Genomic DNA, 16,268 nt, shown 5'->3' with positions numbered 1-16,268 from the left:
TGGCATTGTCTTAGTTCATGGTTCATTGCACTGAGCATGCACTAATGGTGCGTGTACAAATTAATCATGTTTTACTATCTAGTGTTTTTCTAGTGTTTTTTCCGCGCAAAATCTGGGTTTTTTTCAGATTTTGTGAGTGGTAACGCTGGTATTGAGTGAACACGAGATCGAGAACGGGGTTTCGAATATCGAATGAGGAGAACCAACACGCGAACGGTGTTTGCGAACAGGCTTTTCACTCCCCACTTATTCGGGAGTAGATGAGGAACGGTGTCTTATGAAAATCGGACTCCTTTCCCCTATAATTGGTTAATCCCTCGCGCGTGACAGGTCACTCTCCATATTATGATCTTAAAAATAGAATAATATCGTACTTGGGCACGCGCAATACTACCAATGAGTCCATTATTTCATGGAGTCGGATATTCACGCTTCAACGGCAAGAACAAAAGATGGCGGCGTTATTTTTTTGTTCATACAATTTGAAGCTCTCGTTTAGTGCAGGAGCATTAATGATAAAATATAAAATTATTTAAACGTGAATTGTAGAGTGGGTTTGTCTTTGTCAATTTTTATAGCTGTTCCGGCCAGGATTTTTTTTTTCTTCAGATAATTAGGTTTCTTATGAAGGGACAGCACACATCGAGATTTCTGCGCACATTTTTTGCGATGTCGCACATTTTTTCGCACATTTCTGCGCCGATTTCTGCGATACTGCACTTATCGCACATTTCTGCGCAGATTTCTGCGATATTGCACATTTTATCGCAGAAATCTGCGCCGATTTATGGGATGTCGCACATTTTTATCGCAGATTTCTGCGATGTCGCACATTTCTTCGCAGATTTTTTCCCAGCAAGCTACGTGGCTTGCAGACATGTTTGAGTTGAAGCCCTCATCTCAACCTGGCTCATGGTAGCCGCGGCGGATTCAGCCGGATTTCTGGCCGCGCATTCACCAAAAGTCAAAAAATATATAATACATAAATTATATGCGGCTAAAGGTGATTTTCCCAGAAAGATTCATTTATCCAACGATGTTTTTTTCATAATAAACGACAAATAACAATATTGTTTCACCTCGTATCAAAATACACAACATAAGGAGCCGTTTCTTCATCAACCATTTTTGAAATTTTGATGCAATCATTACTAACTATTACACTATAGCTGTATGAGAATCATCACATTTCGCGTTATTTTTCAAGGCTTGTTGGAAAGTAATGCATCATTTTCAAACAAAGTGTACCCCACGTAATGTAAAAAACTCACAATTATATTTCATAATCTACAAGACAATGTTACTGGGCAGACTATATTTTGGTATAGGCCTCAGCTGATCACTAATTAGTACGAATGACGAAAAAATATCGACACGTCTTCAGTGTGAGACTTTATCTCCCTGCAGCATTCTTCACTCATGTTACAGCATCCCTTTTTTCTTTGAATTGAACTCCAAAAGGCAACATCAAATGTGACCCAACCCAACAAAATGAGTCCAAGTCGCCAAAGCTACTTTTGATTAATTAACTTTTAAAAGAATCTAACCGTATGGAGTCAAAAGAAATGCCTCAACTTTTTAATCCACAAAATATCTGAATATTTTTAAGGGAGAGATATATCAAAATGAAGGCTTGTAAAACACTGATAAGCGAAAACAAAATTGTCATGAGGACTCATATTTCAGGGATTTGGTCACAAATATGATAATTTTAATAACCCACTTTCTGACCCTAACCGAAGGAAAGAAAAAGAGTGGCCCTTATAGGTACATTCATATGTTTGTATTTCTGATCATTATAATTTAGAATAACAAAACAATGATGTAAGTGTTTATACATCTAAATCAAAAGCAAAACAAAGGTCCATTCAACCGTCCGATCTTCTAAATTATGTTGATTTAGATCGACCGAAGTACGATCTCGGATAGTGAAAATCGAATCAAATGATACGTTCAGTGTAAAGAACAGCTGTTATGGCCTTTTGATAGGAGTATGTCCTTTCCTGAGATTGAAGGAATACCTACAGTAGGTGTGATGTAATCGAGGAAACGTACGCAGTAAACTTTCTGTCAGTAAACTTGCATTTTAATGATGATGTCAATCTTGAGCCAAAGAAATTAGTGCGCAAATTACAGAGATTTAGTTTTGAAATTTACAGAGCTTACCCAATGTGTTTTTTAAAGTCAAGTCTCAGCAAAACAGGACTGTAAAACAACTTTATTTAGCATACGCTTCCTCGATTGCATCATTAGAAATTGTGCAAAATAACACATAATTTAGTAAATAATACAATTCATGTGTTCAACCCACAAAGGCAGCGTGGTATTTTTTTCAATAAAAATAATTACATGTGGAGTTAGGTTACTGCTACTGTACATTAGCTTTAACACTTGTTTAACCCTGACACATCGACCTCTATATATCAGGACGATGATGAGCAAATCTAATCGAGGACTTACTCGGTGACTCCCCCCCCCCCCCCCAACCGAAAAATATAAAATAATAACAAGTAGGCCCTAAAATAAAAAAACTCTTTCCTCAATTACGAGTCAGTATAACAGTGCCACACGACGTATGGGCTACAGATTTTCTTAGCATTTTCATTAAAAAAAATCAAATCGTACACATGGTAACTGACATCTAGCCTCCAGCGCCAAGTTCACGAATTGTGTTCGTATAGGACAGGAAACTAGGAATAGTTCTTTTTATTCTCGTACATTTGATTAGCATCCGATAAGAAATCCTTCAGCTCGTATCAACCCCTTCAAAGAAGTGGTACCACAGTCTCTCTAAGTAGTGTGCCTCCTCTTGATTAGAACATCTACTGACATAAGCCAGAGCTTTCTTATAGAATTCTGGCGGGTGTCTCCGGATCTGCTGCTTGGTAGCCCCGAAGCAGGCGTTCCAGCAGTACCATATGCCTCTACGAGGTGCTTTGTGCCCATAGAGATGTTCATACACCTGTCTAAAGGTCGCAGTGGCCCTCTGGATAGGGTCACCTTTCTTCTCGTAAGCCTCTAAGTAGCCCTCTACAAACTTCACCCTTCCCCAATCCCTGTACCTCTCAGGTAGTTTCATGCATGGCACGCCTTTTTTGGCGGAGTCTATGTATTCCAGCGGCGTTTCATAGCACCGACCCGACATGTGATCTGCCTGGGCAAAGACAGTGACGTCAGCGAGCCGGTCGTAGTAGGTGGTGATGTGGTGCAGGTACGCATGCGCCTCGCGGCCGAGATTCTCAAGCCGTTCCCAAGAGTAGAACTGGAATGGCGGCCCCAGGTCTTTCCCTTGATGATACAGGAGGGTGTGGTCAGCGTAAGGCTTCAGCCAATCTAGATCTTCGTTATAATGAGCGATGACGATTTCGTAATCCAAGGGGATCGTGCGATCCGTGTTTTTCTTGGAGTTGGCAAGATTCGGATCCGGGTAAGTCAACTCCGGAACGTCGCTTAGGATCTTGTCCACAGCCTCGACCCCTTGCATGAAGGAATGATCTTGATTTGCAACCTCATATCTCCAACCTCCGAACCGTCCACGGGAGTAGATGCCTTTTGTTTTCAGCCAAGGTTGTATAACATTCAGTATGATATCCCTTTTAAGTGACGGGACGGGGTATCCGTGCTCGAAGCGTTGGTAGTACTTGGAGACTACCATATCAGCAGTGATGAACCCGTACAAGACTAAGGCTTCTATTGATTCTTTAATCAAGTTTTCTCTACTCCAATACGAAGGATTGGAACTTCTCTGTGGTTCGGCTATTTCGCACATAAGCGACCAATATAGCCCCTCTTTGGGTACATGATCATCTGAATAATTGGAGAACATAGTCACGCGGTAGAACGGAGAATCAGAATCCGGAAAATACACCCAAGATTTATCAGCGAGGGACTTAGGTTGTTGACCGGTGAGGCCGACGCCTACGATGTGAGTGTGCGTGTACACCAGTTGGGATGCCAGCTCTCTCATATCCTTCAAAGACCTATCTTTGCTCTTCAAAGAGAATGTAAAACTGTCTAAGGGGACCGTCGATATGAGAGTATCGTACTCTAAGGCGTAACGCATCTTGATATCAGTTCCAGTCTCGACTACGACAAATTTTCGGTCGACGTCGATACTAATTACTTTCTCATGAAATCTAAACCAGTGGTTTGGAAGCAGTCTTGCAACTGACTCCCAAATGCCACCAGTACCATTATATTTAGGGAAACGAAAGAAAAGGTTTGGTCCCCACTCGGAATCCTTCGCCTTTTTCCCACTATCTACCTCTTTAATCTTGGTCTTGATCTCTTCAATGTCTGGTACGGCAACCCTCTCGCCAACCCAGGCCGAGTTCATTTCGTTGGTGTCGACCGTCCAGATTTTCCGGTTGTATTTCCTCATGAAGACGTCAGCCAGACCCTCTCCAAAGTTTTGTACCAGCCACTCGTCAAAATTTGTGGGGTTACGGTTTATGGGATTTTTGGTAATCTCCTCTAATCCTCTGATGCATCTCCTCTGATCTATTTTATCCATGACGTGGATGTTGTTCTGAACTGGATACGGTATGAATCTCCTGTTCTGATCTGATCCTTTCATGAAGGCAAATGACGCCCTGCGCCGGTAGTTCCACTCGGGTACTGCCGTGTTCAGAACTCGATCGAAGTAGGTGTAGTGGGAGAAGACGACGTGAACTCCGACGTCCCAGAGAAAACCTTTATCATCCCTGGTAGAAGAAGCAAGGCCTCCTGGTCTACCTAGCTCTTCCAGGATGGTGATCACGCTGTTGTCTTTGCCTTGCCCGAGATCGTAGAGTCGTTTAGCAGCGCCCAGAGCGGTTGGTCCGGAGCCAATGATGACGATTCTGTGTTTCCTTGGTTCCTTGTTGCGTGCATGGGTGTCTTTAGACGAAGTAGGCCAGTCTTCCGCTTTCAAGATGGTTCCATCCACCGATTTCGGAAGTTGCCTGATCATCATGTCGTGTTCCACATCTGTTTTAAGAACAAAGACATTTAGATTGAATAGGCCTATTATAAGCACTGACTTAGTCAATACCTTTACTGAGAACTTACAAAATTGAAATTTAGCCTACAAATCAGTAAGGTTGTTTTAGTGTTGGATTGAAAGTATTGTTTTATTCGGAGAGTGGATTATGCAGAACAAGTGAAACTTTAAAGCGGCTTTTCGTGCCAATGGCGTCCATACTGGATTCCCAGCACAAATAATAATTAATAATGTGACCTTAATTGTAAGTCTGAAGTGAATATTGGTTGGTGGGGTCAAAATAATACATATTTTTTTTGTCTCCAAATGAATATTCAACGGTTTCATATAAACAAACCAAAATTTATGATTAACCATTATTTTGTCTTTTTAATTACAAGAAATCCTTTGTTGTGCTATATTATCCTCCGATAAAAAATTAGGAAAAGTCCAAAAAATTCATGCCGATCGGGCTAAGTATTCCGGAACTATTTCAGCAAGTTGGGGGGGGGGGGGGTCATTCTTATAATGTTAATCTTGTTTTCCTGACAATCTTCCTGTCGCGTTAGAATCGCGTCAACGCAGCTTGTGAATTATTGTCCAATTACATGATATACAACTGGACCGCAAAATAGAGCCTGAAAGCCGGGCAATGCGGCTCAGCTTCCGGAAAACTCGCGCGGCCCGCGTAAATGCTAATGAGTCCTGTAAGCTTATTTAAAGGGAATATACAACATTTGCAAACATCGAAAAATAAAACTACCAAGTTTTTTCGAAATACTTTACTAGGATGTTGGTAAATGACAGTATAAAGCATCCTGTAAAATTATGGCACCTGGTGTGAAGTCATTTTCAAGAAAATAGTATTTTTGTATACATTTCCAACGGTGGTCGGCCTACCACCGTTGGAAAAACCTAACTATTCTTCATTTTTACCATTTACCATTTTTTTTCAGTCCAAATTTAGTTTGCTATTGGATGTTCAAGAACGGGTGCAGGCAGGCTAGACAGGTTCCCTTACCTTAAAAATTTCCGGCATCTATAAATATTGATCTATTTCATCTTTAGTGGAGTCAGGGAACCAGACTGCTGGAACATTTTTGTTTTTCTTCGTTTTTCCGGCATTTTCGACCACAAAACTTCAAACATGTTAGTGTAACAATATTTGATCTATTATACTAACCCCTCAAATAGTTCATTTCTGAAAATTACAATAAAAGCCAATGATGTACATTCCCTTTCAAAAAATTAATCCTAAAAGACATCTTGGTCTGCTATTTATCTTTAAGTTTTCACCTAATGACCGGCACAAAATTATTTCATAAATGTTCATCTATGAACGAGTATACACCGTACCGAGTGAGAGGTCAAGTTTTGACATGATACTTCTCTTTCACATAAGGCGATTATCACTTGCCATAAAGTGAGAAGATAGTTACAATAATTTTACAAAGGCCCGTTTTTTGGGGGGTGATTTTCTTAAGAAATTAATGTACCACAAATAATTGCAAATTCTAGATTTGTGCACGTTAATGTTCCTACTCAAGGGTTCCGGAAGTGCGCCACCAGGGGTGAACTCTATACCAGATGATTTAATGATCAAATGAGTTTACGATAAACATGTACCTGCACAAAATGACAATTAGATACAAAATACTGCGGTAAAGTATACAAAACAAAGATGTAGCAAGCTGGACTTAGAGCGGTCTTTCACAGGTTGCACAACTGTATTCATGTGCCTCAAAAAGGTCTTAAAAATTGGTCTGAAAAAAAACCCCCCTGCTAATCAATATCTCTATTTTGCTAAAAGGAAAAATATGTTAATAAGATGAAACGTTTTTAGGTGCAATAATCATATTAAATGGCTTAAAACCTGATCATGGCTTTTTTGTGGTTTTTACAGTTGTTAAGTTACCAAAAACAATAGACACAAATGGACCATTGTTACTTGTTTACAAATTTGTCATTGAAGTCCCGTGATGCAGACTGTGTGCACAGTCAAACTTAGTCCGAAAATTTGGGAAATTAGACTTGCACCTGAAACAACTAGTCTCTATTTCTACACATTTCTCCATAGTCAGCCACCAGACTAATGATAATGAATGAAGAGGTCAGTTTGTTTTTTAAGCAGTCGGACATAGTTGGACATGTACCAGTCTATATAGTCTTCAGCCTCATTTTGAAAATACTTCACTTCTCTCTCATGTGCAAAATTATTGAAGAAAAGTTTCCTTTAAAAATTGAATTGAGTCTTCAAACTTGGTTGGTGAAATACTGCAGACCTTTTCTTTGCCCAATGAAAATTTGGGAGAATTTTGCTGACTAAAGAGTGAGTTAAGTTGGCCTGATTTGGTTTTGCATGTTTTTTTTCCACTCAAGGTCCCAGTCTGAGCCAAACTGGTCTTCTCTTCTTTGCGTCTATTAAAAGGTATAATTGGTGTTTTGAAAAGATGTTATGTTCTCTTATACCTTCATGAATGTGTCTCAAATACCGGACTTCATCCGTGTCTAGAGCCACGCAACGAGGCATGCTACAGTTGCTGAAAAGTTGTCTTTCCTGAATTTGAAACCTCCACTTTTGTTCCACTGATCTTTGCTATTGAAGCTACTTATTCCCGGTTAAAGGGAATATACATGTACATCATTTGCTTTTGCTGTAATTTTCAGAAATGGATGGAATTGGGGGGTTGGAAATATATAGCAAATATAGTTACACTGACTTTTTTGAGGTTTTGGGTTCGAAAATGCTATAAAAACCAAGAAAAACAATCATTTTCCTGTAGTCTGGTTCCCTGACTCCAGTTAAGAAGAAACAGAGCAGTTTACATATATTGGGGAATTGTAAGGTCAGGGAACCAGTCTAGCTGGCTTGTACCCGTTCATAGGTGTGTAATCGATTGCAAACAAGTGCGATGGTCAACTGGGGCCAGTATTTGAAAAAAAAGCCAGTTTTTTCCAACGCTGATCGGCCGATCAGCGTTGGAAATTGATACAAAAATACCACTTTTCTTGAAAAGGACAGTATACCAGGTACCATGATTTTACAGGATGCTTTACACTGTCATTCACTAACAGTCCAGCAAGGTATTTCAAAATGATTTGGTAGTTTTATTTTTTGATGTTTGCAAATGTTGTATTTTCCCTTTAATAACCATGACAAATCAATAGGTCAAAGGTGCGGGACCCGTGCCGGAGGACCAAAGACGACTTCCGGCAAACTATAGTTTTTACTACATAAAAGCCGGCGTGGCCGATATGACATCAATGTACACGAGCCAGTCAGAGAACGCCTCCGTGAAAAAAAAAAACAACGTTTACTGAAAGAAAACTGGTGCCGGCCAAATATCCACATCCTTCCAAACTTCAGGAAACACAACTTGTCAGTTTAATCAACCACACAAGGAGACAAGTGGTCAATCTGTTTGGGTACATTAATGGAGAACCATTTATTCCGAAGTGGCTTAATAATGTTGAGTCATTTATAAGGCAAATGTTCCCTACACAATATCGTGAAAATCGTCATACAAGAAAGATGTTTTTGTAGCTGCGATTGATGTCAGCAATTAAGGTTAAAATTCACCCATGATTGACCAGTGGGACACGAAGAATGCGTGGCACGGCAAGACGGAAAAGTTCTTTAACTACAAATATTTACGGAATGCCAAACATTGAGTTGCTGGGTAGGGTTCGGGAAGTGGATTTTTTTTTACCCACACGTCCATAACTTGCGTAGTTTTTTAAAGCTGAAATAAAACGACTGGGATCGCCCATTTTGATGAACATTTCAAATGTAAAACGAGAAAGATGTGAAAGAAAGTTGCAACCTGACGCCACTTCAGCGGTTGTGTACAAAGTCTATGGACTTTTGAAATATTTTTAAGTACCAGATTCATGTCTTATCATCAGTTTTGCAATCGACCGACCTTCATTGAGATGATATTTGAAGAAAACAGTGGCGTTAGGTTGCAACACTCTTTCCGAAAGGTTTACCACGATGCAACAACACACGAAAGTTACAAGGAAAATAATCTATACAATAGTCCCTTTGAGAGGAAAACAAAAGAATTTAACCATAGGCACATTTGGGGGAAAAAATGTGGATAATTATTTTCCCCCAAACAAATTGGAAAACAAGGCTCAGTTTGTTTTCGACAAGTCCTCTGCATCGGAGCATGAAAGGAAAATCTTTACTAAATTGATAGAAAATTGAGGGAGGATGATTTTGAATGTCAGACCATCAGAAAAGGAAGAATGACTTACGTTTCTCGACGTTGATATTGGAGGAACTCATTTTCCAAATCAGCCCCAGGGTGAGAACCATCATCAAGACCAACACGCGGGGGAGAAGGCGACGTGTACGCCGGAGAGGCGACATGCTGCACGGCGGGTTGGGCTTCATCGCCTGGCTGCTTGAGTTGGAACGGCAGATCGAAGGCTTAAATCTTGGAACACCTGAGATTCCACCTCGCCCACGGCTTTGTCTGAGCTCACGTGTGGTTGTATGGTTGTGCGGTGTGCGCATGCGGGTCTGTAGGCGATTTTATCGTTCTTAACTAGTCTGGTTCCCAGACCAAAAGATTCTGACTATTCCTGATGAATCTTAGGTCAGGCAGCGATATTTTTTTTTACTCAACTATCTGGGGTACTTTGTGCGCTTTCCTATGGGGCTTGGTTTTTATAACCAGGCTTGAGTGGAGGCTACTATTTTTCAACTTGGTACGGATTTCGGACTTTATTTCCCTTTCTAAAAAAATCCTCCAGAGCCTCGGATCAGAAAAGAAAAAGGAAATTTGCTGCTATACAAGTAGTATCCGACTGAAAAATAACGTTTTTAAGATACAACTTTAAATTGTTGAAAAAAAGAGCAAATTCTGAACAGGCAGAGCAGGGAATCGAACTCGAGACCTCCGATCATTAGCCAGCATGCCTAACCACTAGGCAACGGCGGTGCTCGACAAAACCTTGCAATTCATAAATTATATACTTTCACACATGTGGAGTGAGTATACGCGCGCGCGCGTAGGTAAAAGGCATAGATAAGGGAATAAATGTGTGCTCCGGAGGTTTTTATCACTCGTTTAATACCGCTTAGAGTCTGGGTGCTGATAATTACCCGAGCCGGAGGCGAGGGTAATTATCAGCACCCAGACTCTAAGCGGTATTAAACAGAGTGATAAATACCGACCGAGCACATATTTATTCCCATTCATAAATACCTTATCCGTAAAAAAATATCAAATAATTCGTTCAAAAAATCCCGATTTTGTTCAACAAGTTCACTTCATGCTTTTTGAAACATCCCTCTAGCAAAATAATGGAGTGTTCAGCTGGCGAGTAAGATGTAAACAACCCTTTTATGGAGATTGACGCGCGCGTAGCATGTTCTGCGCGATGTCACGCAGAACGCACCTGGGGCGTTGCGTTTTGAATTTAGAACTATAAAATTCTGTCTCGCTTGTAGTGTTGCGCATGCCTACGTGGGGATTGTGAACGTTCAACCAATGAAACGGTAAGAGGCACTGGATTTTTAGGAGTCCACATTTTATTGTGACACTGGAAAAGTGTTTAAGACCAGCTAGCCATGTCTTTATCATCCGTTTAAGACCGGCCACGTGACGGGCTCTCGACCAATAGGAATAGCTAAACTGTCTGAGGTATTTATGAATATAGATTTAAAAGACTAGATCGGCAGCGCGTCCACACGCGCCCATTCACTGTGCGATAAATCCCCGCCATTTTTGTTGTCCCTCGTGGACGCGCAACAAATTAACGATGAGTTGATAATTAATATTCATTGTTTTCATTTAGAAAACTTGAAATTCAACGACGATTTTGTGCATTAAATATACTCGGATCGTACGGGCGAACTTTTTGCTGCGTCATGTACAATTTTGAATTTGACGACCGTTACCGAGATTTTCCAAAACTCGGTCTTCATTCGGCTCCGCCTGCTAACAGTGCTATTTGGTTCCGTAATTTTGAAGATTCCAGATCAACATTACTCAATGTTATCTTACAAAAACATCAAACTGTATTATCATAACTGTATGATATTACGAAGCAAGTGATTTATTTAAAGATTTGATCAGAACATTAAAAGCTACAAGTGATAAAGCGAAATCGGAAACGAAGCCGCGCTTTGAAAAAGGGCCATTAATGTCGCCATGTTTATTTTTAGCCACGGAGGCTGCCTGACCTACAATTTAAGACGTGAGCGTCGGGAATAATTGTCAGGTCTGGGAACCAGACTACTTTTCGTGTAATTTCCAGGTTCGTTTGTACACGTTTGCACACGTCTAAATACCAACATCGAAAAGATCACGCGCGTGCTGGATCGTTTCTGCCGTTAGTCAGGTAGACTTGAGTCAAGGCGCATGTGGTAACCCGGACACCCGAGTACAGGAGATCGTTGGCTCCGTGCGCCGCCAGCGAATTTCTTTTCCGTAGGCGGGATGCTCCAAAGTCATGAATAATTCAATAGTTTCGGTCGGATCAGTATGCTTATTCATGAAACAGAATAATGATGTCAAGAGCATTGATGTTATTTAGTACCACACAGTAGCGCGTGATGAGATTTGGATGCAAAGATCCCTGGTTCGAATTCACGTCGTCGCTGCTCATTTTCATTGATTTTTTCTTCTATGAATTTGTCGTTGAGATTACACGAAAAATTACACAAAAAATAGACGTCTGAGAAAGGCCAGACTTCTTTTATATCGCCATTAAGAGGGTGAGTGTGCTTCTAAAGCGTAAATTAACTACAAACAAAATCTAAATGTAAAAATGAAAAATTGACAAAGTTCTACATTTACGGCACAAGTGTAGCCCTTATTTACGGATGTAATCCAGTAAATTGGCCACATTTATGGGGCTAGAATTGCCTTATGGTGCAGGAGAAAGCATCGTACAGCATGACCCAGACCCCTGGCAGGGCATTCGGCACGCTCTTGACTCACCCCTCCCTTTATATCAAACACACCCCTCGTTTCTTGAAAGCTAGATCCACCCCTACACCCAGGTTCTATACACGAAAACATACGGACCACGCAATTCATTTTTACCTGGACTATATTTCAAATTGTTGTTGTTTCTCCTTCAAAGACCATCCCCAATTGTTAATGCAGAACAAACGACGCTGCGGACGGTTGCTGTCTTTTTGCATCCTGCATGGTCCTGATGTTCCAGCAGGCGAGTTTTAGAGTCTTGTTTTTACTTTTAGAGTCTTGTTTTTACTCCTTACTGCTCCACAGTTTACTCAACAGGAAACAAAAATACATCATGGAGTAAATCAATAAGTGGAAACCTACCTCCTCTTCCAGGGAGCATCCTGCCGTCCATATTCCAAATCACGATCGACACGAACAACAAAACTGCCATCACTGACGTTAGGGAGACGAACACACGATTAAACCTGCCTGCCATGCCGAGTATTTCCTAAATAATATCTACTAATCAATCTTAAAGTTTCCTCTGTGGTGACAGATAAATGTAAACAAGAATCTGAAATGCGAAACACTGATTAATCCGACACCAGATCTTTATACATCACAGAACCGAATCGAAACACTCGCCCACTACATACGTTGGAGCTTGTGGTCGGTTCTACCTTACAAATCTAGAAAGGCAGCATACGACTGGTACATTTGCTTATCAATAGATTCTTTTTCCTTGTCCGTTCATCGCTATTGAAATGTTCATCCTTGGCGGGTAGGCTGCCAGTGATTGAATGCCTGAATGAGCACGATAACAAAACTACTCTCTGGTTAGTTCTAAAGAGCAAGCCTTAGGTAGCTCATCCCACCACCGCGGTGAACCAGGCTGCCGTTACGATTGGCTATCCTTTAGGCTGAGATGGCCAGAGTACAGAAAGACTAGAACCATTTTCAGTCAGTGTGTGTCGTTGTTTGTTTGTTTGTTTGTTTATGATTATCCGGCAATTGGCCGGGATGGCCCGCGAAAGTCTTTCGACTTATTTTCAGTGGGTTCCTTGGTAGAAGATGTGGAAGGAAATTACAGTTTTGGTGGTGGGAGGAAAAACAAAAGAATTATAGAGAACATCCACGGAATCATGCTGGGGCAGAAAACTATTCCACATATTGGCCAAGATGGGATTGGAACCTAGGTCACAGCGGTGGAAGGCGAGGGAAGTACCGCTAGGCCAACCCGATCCCCATTAACCCGAGTAGACATGAGACAATAATGTTATGTCATGCTTTTTTATCATGTGAGCTTTCTTGTGGGAGCTTAATTGTTGGCTCTCGGCCCCACTCGGCTCCGGCTCCCATAAAAAGCGCACATGTGAACAAAAAGTGTCGTCATTATATGATAAGGCCCACTATCGAGCGTTGCCGGGTAGGAATTGTTTGGCATAGACCAACAATTGCGAGTGAACAATAAGCCCTGGCCGTGTTGCAAGAAGTCTTGCGCGACAGTCTTGCATGAAATCGATCAAAATGATCCCTGTCAGAGCAGAAAAAAAATGCAACGCCGAAAAAACGCGACGCCGATGGTACATTTGCAACATCATATCATACTTTTCGTCAATTATCGGGAACAAACAGGCAAACAGACAGACCGACCGACCACAAAGTGACATGTAGGAGCTCCTGTCAGAGCTTTAAACAAGTGGAAAGCTCAAAATCTTGATTTTCAATTCGAAGTTATGCTGTATATTGGTATTATTTTCTAGTGCACTTTGCTCCACAAACCGGCTCAATATTTGCCATTAACCCTAATACACCAAAGTGCTTGAATACAACGAGTCACTCCTACCCATCGCTCTATCCAGAGACGCACCTAATGAGGCACTCTATTACCGCCACTCTCTCTTTCACGAAGTTTTGTGTTTTGCAGGGGAGGGGGGGGGGGGGTGTTTCATCAGCAAAACAATTTCAAATGTAGACAGGTTTTTTTTCTCCGGACACTTGGCCTCCGAAAATCAATAGGTTGGGGGGGGGGGGGGGAGGGGGCTCGCACCATACTTTCAATGGGGGCGCTGTTCAAATCCGACGATTATTACAGAATACTGTACACATATCCCCTAACCAAGCTAGCTCTGACCGTATTTTGTACACAGGTGGACATTATTACCAGTATAATATTTTAGGTTGTCAGAGCAGGGGGGGGGGGGGGTTCGCATTATTTTTCTTGAATTTCTATGAAAAAAAAAAGTTTTGACAGAGCTATGGGACCAACCCCCAACCCCTAGATCCGCGCCTGCGTTAGTGTAAGACCAGAACCAGTCTGCTTTCAGAGCAGATCTGTTTGTGCACAAAAGCAAACTGAAAGGAAAGCCTTTTTATGAGGGTTACAAAAGCCCAATAGAGAAATACATGAACACTTTCGATTTTTTTTCCGTAAAACAAAACACACGTGATGACAATTATTTATCGAATTTGTTGTAGAGCATTTCACTCACTAAAAATTGTTAGTGTTTGAATAAAGAACCTTATATGAAATGATTTTTGATCTTTGGGTGCAATTGTTTTAAGAGAACATGGCGAGTGTTCGAATAAACCATTATCATGTTGCGGCCATCTTGATTTGTCGAGGCTGGAAGAAACATAACAATAGTCTGGTTTCTTTTGCACAAAAAACATTATCATTCAGTACTGTTATTGGATACAGGGAACATGACTGAAGTGTTGGCAGCATGATAAAGGTCTATTTCAGCTAAGTTCATAATGGTTAAGTTACGTTCATGGTTCATTGAACTAGCGCCCTCAAGAGGCTAGGGTAGGTTGCTGTTATTATATGATATGAATGGAAACATATTAAATAAGTTAATCGATTTATTTATAGGGTAGCCTACATTCTTTGAAGTTAATAATAGCACTGTTAGCTGGCGGAGCCGAATGAAGACCGTGTTTTGGAAAATCTCGGTAACGGTCGTCAAATTCAAAATTGTACATGACGCAGCAAAAAGTTCGCCCATACAATCCGAGTATATTTGATGCACACAATCGTCGTTGAATTTCAAGTTTTCTAAATGAAAACAATGAATATTGATTATCAACTCATTTAAAATAAAATTAATAAGCAATTAGCAGTTAGTTAAACCTATATTATATACTCGGAAATACTCGGGCGCTATCCGATTGTCGACGAAACGACTTCGGCAAACTTCGAAAATTTTCGGAAAAAGGAGGAATTCCTCCCGTTTTAGTCACGTGACGTAAATTGTAATACAATGTATTACCGGAGGCTACCGGACCTAAGATTCATCAGGAATAGTCAGAATCTTTTGGTCTGGGAACCAGACTACGTTCTTAACTAGACTCATTTCAAGACAGTATAACATATATTTCTTCTTTGTGTATCAATCTTATTGGTTAATTGTTACAAGGGTTTCGAACGTTTGGAACTGAGTTTCCGTAGGCTACGCCGTAGCTTTATTCGCCGACCCACAAGTTGAAAAACTTTCCCGGCAGAGCAGCAATATTCTGGTCAAAACTCAACATGATATGTAGTGAGGTGGAAACGTCTATTACCTGAGCTGATGATGTGGGCGTGGGTGTATTTTCCTCCTCGCTTTCCATCTATTTCAACTACAGCCCGGCGCGGGACCAACAGATTGATTGGGCATCTCATCAGTCCCATCTGACACAGTCGCTTTTCCCCCATGTATTTTGTCAGGAGTATTCATTCCTCTTCTGGAACGATTCTTTCCTTCCTCTACCAAAAGGAACCTGCTGGAAATGAGGACTTTCTTTGTTTATCCCGGCCAAATACTAAACAATGAATGAATAAAAAGACTATTATAAGATGGAATTTTGCGTCGGGGTGATATAAATCAAATTAGGTTTTGCCCTTCACCGACGTTTTAAACACTGTATACTCAGTGTGTTACCTCCCGAGTGAAAGATGGGGGAAAAAACAAACTGAGTATACAGTGTTTAAAACGTCGGTGAAGGGCAAAACCTAATTTGATTTATATCACCCCGACGCAAAATTCCATCTTATAATAGTTTATGCAGTACTCGCTGCTATATGTACATCAGATTCGAACCAGCCAACCGATCCCGTGAATAGCTCGGTGGTCGAGTGGTAAGACATCTGCACTAGAAAGCAGGAAGTCGTGGGTTCGAGTCCCACCAGAGTGATTTTTTCCCCATCTTTCACTCGGAAGGTAACACACTGAGTATACAGTGTTTAAAACGTCGGTGAAGGGCAAAACCTAATTTGAATAAAAAGACGTTTTTTGTCTCCTACGCACGTAACAAAAATGACAGCAGCCATTCAACGCTATAATTATACAGTGCACCAACCAATGTCTGCCAATCACAATAGGTGTTGGCTTCGCGTTTTT

At 41.0% G+C, this 16,268-nt stretch overlaps 1 protein-coding gene across 2 annotated transcripts; it reads right to left on the bottom strand.

Moving 5' to 3' along the window:
- Positions 1–1,379: 1,379 nt before the first annotated feature.
- Positions 1,380–13,136, bottom strand: LOC119735468. Of its 2 annotated transcripts, none has more exons than XM_038209168.1 (2): positions 12,268–13,136; positions 1,380–4,968 (listed from the first exon to the last, which is right to left on the bottom strand). In XM_038209168.1, exons 1-2 carry the CDS (start codon positions 12,380–12,382, stop codon positions 2,747–2,749), a joined length of 2,337 nt encoding a protein of 778 aa, XP_038065096.1. In that variant the 5' UTR covers positions 12,383–13,136; the 3' UTR covers positions 1,380–2,746. The 2 variants fall into 2 exon arrangements, with proteins under 2 accessions (XP_038065096.1, XP_038065095.1); XM_038209167.1 differs by lacking the exon at positions 12,268–13,136 and adding an exon at positions 9,221–9,548.
- Between the last annotated feature and the right edge of the window lie 3,132 nt (positions 13,137–16,268).

This window comes from Patiria miniata, unplaced genomic scaffold (genome assembly GCF_015706575.1).
Source record: "Patiria miniata isolate m_02_andy unplaced genomic scaffold, ASM1570657v1 HiC_scaffold_29, whole genome shotgun sequence".
Lineage (NCBI taxonomy): Eukaryota > Metazoa > Echinodermata > Asteroidea > Valvatida > Asterinidae > Patiria > Patiria miniata.
The sequence above is the reverse complement of the archived record's forward strand: the minus strand, read 5'-3'. Positions and strand labels throughout refer to the sequence as shown.

Bases quoted from the DNA above. Each gene is read 5' to 3' on its own strand.
- LOC119735468 (XM_038209167.1), bottom strand. From the start codon at position 9,482: ATGCGCACACCGCACAACCATACAACCACACGTGAGCTCAGACAAAGC. The intron at 4,969-9,220 runs GTAAGTCATTCT...TTCTTAAAACAG, and splicing joins CAATATCAACGTCGAGAAAC to ATGTGGAACACGACATGATG.